Below are 6,452 nucleotides of genomic sequence, written 5' to 3'. Positions count from 1 at the left end.
TTTATGACAATTGCGCCACATCAGTCCAAGTAACCTGTTGGCCTTGCCAACGACATGGTCAATATGAAAAGCAAATGTTAGTTTTTTGTCAATAAAAATGCCTGTCTCTATGGCATTCAACATTTTGAAGTGCCTCGTTAGAAACCATATATTCAAAATTAATTGGATTAGTTTTGAGCGCACAAGAGAGTACTTTGCATTTCTCAGACTTTAACGACATTTTCCAATTGGTAACCCACTGTTCGAGTTTGTCAAGGTCGGCCTGAAGTGCATGAGAGTCCTTAATGGTGGAGAATTATTTTACATATCTTGAGGTCATCAGCAAATGTTCTTTATACTTCACACTAACCGTGCAGTCTTTTCGCAGAATGGCTTCGCCAACAAACAAATCAAGACCGAGTCTCCAGTAAACATTGTTTGCCAATGAAGGTGATGTTTAGAAACTAATCACAGAAGTGCGCTATGCACGCACCATCTCCTTAAACACATCTGAAGTACTGTAATAAATAATTTAAATTCTATAATTTGTGAAATTTCCATGATTTTAATGCCAGAATCATCAACTAACAGATATTAACTTTTTCAAGCAAACATAAAATCTATGCAATGGAAGCAGAAGAGATAAGCTTCACTCAAGCGTGTGATCTTTTGGAGAATGATTAGCAAAACAAATTGCCAGTCCCAACTCCAAACCCAAGAGATTTCCAATAACAATTTACCTGACCTCACCAAAGATTTTGAATAATAGTATAGGCCTACATTTTACTTTTTATATATATGCATTTGTAAATTACGGTAATTTGTAATAAAACATTCAAACATTATATTTTGCTTGGATTCTCTGTTCTCTGCACTGTGAGGTAAAAAATAGTATATATTGGCCGAACAATAGTGTACATAGCTAAACATGTGCCCTCTGTAAATTAACTAATTTGAAACGGAGCCATTATATCTGTAAGTTTCCATACGGCATTGGTGGATCCAGAACTTCTCACTCCCAAACCAATTATAAAAAAAATTGCATGACCATACAATATAAAACAAAAAATATAGTCTATCAAGAAGTTTTATAAAATTTCAACTACACTTTTCAAACAACAAAAAAAAAGTCTAGCACCCCATGTACTAATTATGTAATATTATTTCCTGTGAGAAAACTGGCCTCATACTAGTGGGGAAGGGGGAGGGGCACACACAGATACACTTTACTTTACTCAGAGTCGTTTTTGATAACATATGGTATTATTCACTTTATACTGCCAAGTCTTTCCATTAATACAGTTTTCCCTTCCTCTAAATTATGTTGAAGAATCCTCACACCATCTGTACATAAAATGACCAATTCACAAATGCCATCTCCTGTAATATCAGCATATTCAAGTGCCATTAATGAATGAGCAAATTTTCTTTCATAAACTAATCTGTATTCTTCTACTGGTAACCATATATCATGTTTCTCCTCATCATCTCGTGCTCCTGTGTTTAAATTTCCTTTAGTTTTCTCATCACTACACCACTTGTAGGCCAGTAAAGAATGTCCATTTGTTCCTAGAAGCAACTCCCTTTCCCCATCCCAATCTATGTCTACTACACAAGCACACATTACCAAATCATAGCAATTTGAGTCTGGAAGTGTCTTCACATTTTTAAATCCATTTTTTAAAACATCTCGATAAACTACGGATGGAGTTGTGACGGAAGATGCAAACAGGTGACACACTTTAAATACAACAGAGTTCTTATATATGGTGTCAAAATAAAGCTTAACAACCAAAATAGGGTGGTCATGTTTGGTTTCCCAACGCTGCAAGATATTCAAAGTTGTCAAATCTACAACACAAACCACAGTAGCACCATTGTCACATCCTATAGCTGTGATACGTTTGTCTCCAAATTCTAAGATATCTAAGCAAGTCACACAAGTTGACAAATTATGAAGTTCTGGGAAGAAATTATCACATAGCACTTCAGAATATTTATTGGTACTTCCAAAGTCTTCTCTTTCTAACATGAATACATGAACTTTCGAGTCATCACCACTAACCAAACAGAGATTAACCAACATCCCATTATGCTTTACAAGTACATGTTTTAGAAAAATACAACCAAAATCAATTTCAACTGAGCTCAAACCTTGCATCAATCCAGCAACACTAAAGTCAGCTCTTGGTTCTAATTGAGTCCAGATGATGTTGGATATGTTGAGCCACTGAACAGTGTTGTTATCAATGCCATCTTCTTTTGTAAAGCAGAATCCAAGGACCAATGCTCCATGTTCTTCTTGGTTGAATGCATCTAGGCATACCAGTTCAGCTCCATCTAGTAAACAATGATTAAAAATTTTCAAAAGCCTTTACCGAAATGTGCCTTCAATGACAAGTTTATAGAGATTCCTCTGATTAATGAGTAAACCATTATAACTAGACCAGGACCTGTGCCAGGGCTGTAGTTTATATTGTTAAAATATAAATAACAATGTGTAACTAATACTGTACAGGTGCGGATCTAGAAAAAAAAAAAAGCAGGTAGGGGGAAAGTGACTATCTTCTGTGTGTTTACAAAAAAATTGTAATCGTATATTGGTACAATATGTTTTTACAGAAGACTCGAACTTAGGCCAGTATGTAACACTTTTGTAATGACCAAGCAGTAAAGGCTGGGGTACTGCAACATACAGGCATAATATTGGCGCTGGTTCAAACAGGACACTTGCCTATGGTTCTGGAAAAGGAACAAGTCTTCTCGGATAAGAAAGTGTTAAGGACTCATGTGCACCAGGGTTGTAGCTACGCTGGTCTGCCCGGCAATAGCATTTGGTAACCGTGAATGAGAGCAAATTTTAACTATACGGTTAATAGCCAAAATCTCACAGGCATTCACCCAAGTTTAAGTCGATTGCAAGGCAATTAAAAAAAAAAAAATCACTATGAAATGTTGTTATGTATGTAAGATGATAAACTATGTGGTTAACTGCGATTATTTAAGCCGCAATCGCACTGGATTTAAAATAGGGAAATTTTTACCGAGACTGTGGGTAAACTTCCAATGGGTAAACTTCCTGTCGTTCGCACTGGGATTTATCGACGTGGTTAGTTTTACCACAGGCCATGGTGAAACTAACCATTCGTACAGATTCAACTATTGGGGGCGCTAAATCGTGACATTCACTTCCGGTATGTGTGGCAAAAAAATACCCAAGTTTAAGTCGATTGCAAGGCAATTAAAAAAAAAAAAATCACTATGAAATGTTGTTATGTATGTAAGATGATAAACTATGTGGTTAACTGCGATTATTTAGAAGTGTAATCTAGTTGCTAATCTGTTATTTGCTTTTTTTTTTTTTGGATAAGCAAGTGGCGACTAACACACGGAAGTGGTCTTGTTGCCAAGAGAATTTGAATAAATACATAATAAATAAACAAAAGTACACTAGTCCAGATGATATACAGCACACTTTTGAATGACTGCAATGAATTAAAAACAGAAAATTACTGCCATTGTTAAACGAATAATCAGTGGTACCACAATCACGTATGGATGCGGCGGACATAGTAGCCTAGGGTAACAATCTGGATTCTAGGCTAGCTCTGTTGAAATTATATATTTTATCGAGCTTTTCAGTTTTCTTTTTGGAATTTAAATAAAAGAAGCAGGGACCATGAAATTTAAACAGACTTCACTTCTGGCACATGTTGAAACAATTAAAGAGCAATCAAAAAGGGATTAAGTGATAAAAAATGCTCCCTGCTGCTAAAGCATGCTGGTTTTGCTCCTCTAAAACACTGCAATTTGCAGCAGGCGGTCTGCATTTAACACCCGTTTTGGCGAGAATTGGAAATGGCCGTTTCTGGATTCATATCATGTTAGACTCCACAAAAAACTCCCTAACACACCCTATGTGTATAATTTTAGGAACAAATTCCGTAACAATTATTTCTGTTGGAATTAGTTCTAGGTTTACTATGATTTTGTCACAGATTGACTGGACTAGAGGTGATCCTTAGGGGAGTACAAAGTTACTGTACAAGCCCAAGTTTTATTTGTTTTACAATAGGCCTAGGCCAACTTGGGCAAGACGATCAAACTGCGCACAACAGTCAGCAAAATATCTTTCAATGCGTGTGGATGAGCTGAATCCCTAGAGTCCCCCCTAGGATTACAGCTAGGTCTAGCCTATTATAAAAGAGCTAGCCTAAAATAGCTTCTAGGCCAGGCCTACATTAGACAAAAGAAAAATTTATTAGATTATCAGTCCCGCCCGCGTCAAAAATTTTGGAAATATTGATGCGGAAATAATTTTTTTAAAATTTATTTATTTATTTTTCTTTTTTTTTTTGTTGCATCATTTATTTTAACTGCATAAAAACAACTTTGCAAACAACAAATTGCTTACAAAATATAAAGGAATTCGCAGACTTCAAACTCTTCCAATTGATTAGAACAGACATTGGGATCGCCGTAAAGGTGAAAAAGCAAAGCCCGTTCTTCAAACTTGTTTACTGTCACTAAAAATAAACAGTTCACTAACTGCAGTTAAAAACAGACAACACTAAACAGACAACACTGAAAAGACCCGTCCAGTGGGCTCATCGGATTGTTAATTCACAGCGTTTGAACTTGCGTGCTCCACTGCTGCAGCTAAAAACTGGCAACACCGCGGTCTGTCCCTAAAGAGACCCGTCCAGTGCACTGATCGGATCGTTGATTCACAGCGTGAAGACTCACATGTTAAACAGACTCTAGCTGCTAAAAATAACTTGTTACATAACTGGGCGGCCTTCCTTGTGATGGGTGTGTTTGGTTGTTGTTGGGCAAAAACTAACCTACGACATCAAGAAAGAAAGTTTGGGCAAAGGCTGGCATACAGTAGAGGTGACCGAAGCCTAGGCGGCTATACTGGCTATTTCTAAAATGCCTGCCTAAGTCGCAGTGATTCGGGGCCTACAGTTACTATTAATTACACTGGGCTGCGTAGTCATACAGTTACTAAATTGGAATTAGGCCTAGGCCTACAGTTTATTTATTAACAAGACAAACAATACATGTACGTTAAATAGATGGAAGAAGTATATTTTTGCTATTGCCAATGGGGATGCATAATTTGTCTGAATAAAAGAATGAACTGGGCCTCGGCCTACAGTACATTTTAAAGAAGAGATGATCTAATTTTTTGTTTTTTTTCAAAAACTGACTGAGAACTTAATTTTGTTCCGACTTGCCCACCCTGTAGTCGGTTGCTGGTGATTTCTCACATGTGTATGATACCAACGTAGGCCTTGGTAATATTATTATTAGGCCTATTTTTTCATGCTATTTTTACCTGAATCTGCAGAATCCGCAGAATCAGCAGAACCCACATTTTAGAAATCTTCCCTTTGATGCTCGAGTAATGTCTGATTTTTCCACCGGAATATTATAGGCCTAGTTTTGGACAGGCCACTAAATCACAGGGCAGTTGTTTAAAATGCATCTGCCACTTCAAGAAACAATGTCATGTTCGTTCTGTTCATGCACACGGGAACCCCCAGTATAAACCCCCCACTCAAAAAACAAATTTAAAAAAAAACCTCCGGCCCTCATAATTTGTTTTTAAAAAAAACGAGTGATAAATCAAATAATTTTTTCTATGTGCCCTTAAATAAGAAATGAAGGCTTAATGTAGGCCAAAGGCCTACACCACACAATGTAACGACCTCAACATTAGCTGGTGTGGGATATTGCCCGTATGGCGTTCCATACAAATTCCGGCAGCCGAAGTTTTGTCGATCGCCGGCTGCAAGTTCCTCTTCTACTACTAGGGCTTAGGATACGTCATCCCTCCCTTGACTTGACTTTATTTGGCATCGAAGAACAACAAGAAAATACAATTCAATAGAAAAAAGTTAAAAGCACCAGGACACCAGGTTAAAAACAAACAAAAACACACCAGGGATCGACAGGTCTCCAGCTTCTAGCTCTTTGGAAATTGGCTTCAGTTTCAGGCATCCAGATTCACTTCGCTGAAACCCAATGCAGGTAATCTGACCAGTTTTTCCAGATGATACAATTACGTTGAATGACTCATTAAATTGAGATTTAACCTTACTCATGCCAAATAAATTACTCTGACAAGAAAGAGACCAGAAATGAGCCTGATGAAAATACTTATCTTGGGCCATTTTGTGCGATTTTTAGAGGAGATTAAGTCAGGTCATGTAAAGTACAGTACTTCGCAACGAGTCCCTTTTGAACAGCGCCACCAACTAGCGATTTAGACTTGGCCCAGGTCGCGATTTTTTTTCTGTACGAAACATTTACATGAAACTCCACTCGGGCCGTCTGCGATTTTTTTTTTTCCGTACGAAACATTTACATGAAACTCCACTCGGGCCGTCTCGGCTGAATCGACCCGAAAATCTCATTGCAGAATTCAGGAGGTCAAAAGGTCAACACATAAACGTCTACAGAACAAC

At 37.5% G+C, this 6,452-nt stretch overlaps 2 protein-coding genes across 2 annotated transcripts in view; one reads left to right on the top strand and one right to left on the bottom strand.

Annotated features, from left to right (window-relative positions):
* Positions 1-524: 524 nt before the first annotated feature.
* On the bottom strand, positions 525-6,253 carry LOC117116750 (KICSTOR complex protein kaptin-like). Its single transcript, XM_033260850.1, has 2 exons — positions 5,927-6,253; positions 525-2,319 (listed from the first exon to the last, which is right to left on the bottom strand). The coding sequence occupies exons 1-2, from the start codon at positions 6,156-6,158 to the stop codon at positions 1,247-1,249; spliced, it is 1,305 nt and encodes a 434-aa protein (XP_033116741.1). The 5' UTR covers positions 6,159-6,253; the 3' UTR covers positions 525-1,246.
* The window catches only part of LOC117116758 (charged multivesicular body protein 3-like), a 34,412-nt gene continuing 33,841 nt past the window's right edge, over positions 5,882-6,452 (top strand). The window contains exon 1 of the mRNA XM_033260869.1: positions 5,882-6,015. Coding sequence (XP_033116760.1) covers positions 6,010-6,015 — 6 coding nt within the window. The 5' untranslated portion in view covers positions 5,882-6,009. The remainder of the gene's footprint in view (positions 6,016-6,452) is intronic.

Source organism: Anneissia japonica, unplaced genomic scaffold, assembly GCF_011630105.1.
Source record: "Anneissia japonica isolate Jap-2015-1 unplaced genomic scaffold, ASM1163010v1 scaffold288042_len218596_cov177, whole genome shotgun sequence".
NCBI lineage: Eukaryota > Metazoa > Echinodermata > Crinoidea > Comatulida > Comatulidae > Anneissia > Anneissia japonica.
This window is presented reverse-complemented; position numbering and strand designations above follow the sequence as displayed.

Excerpts from the sequence above, each read along its gene's own strand:
- LOC117116750 (XM_033260850.1), bottom strand. The coding sequence starts at position 6,158 with ATGGCCCAAGATAAGTATTTTCATCAGGCTCATTTCTGGTCTCTTTCT. Across the intron at positions 2,320-5,926 it reads TGGAGACCTGTCGATCCCTG|ATGGAGCTGAACTGGTATGC; the intron begins GTGTGTTTTTGT and ends ATTGTTTACTAG.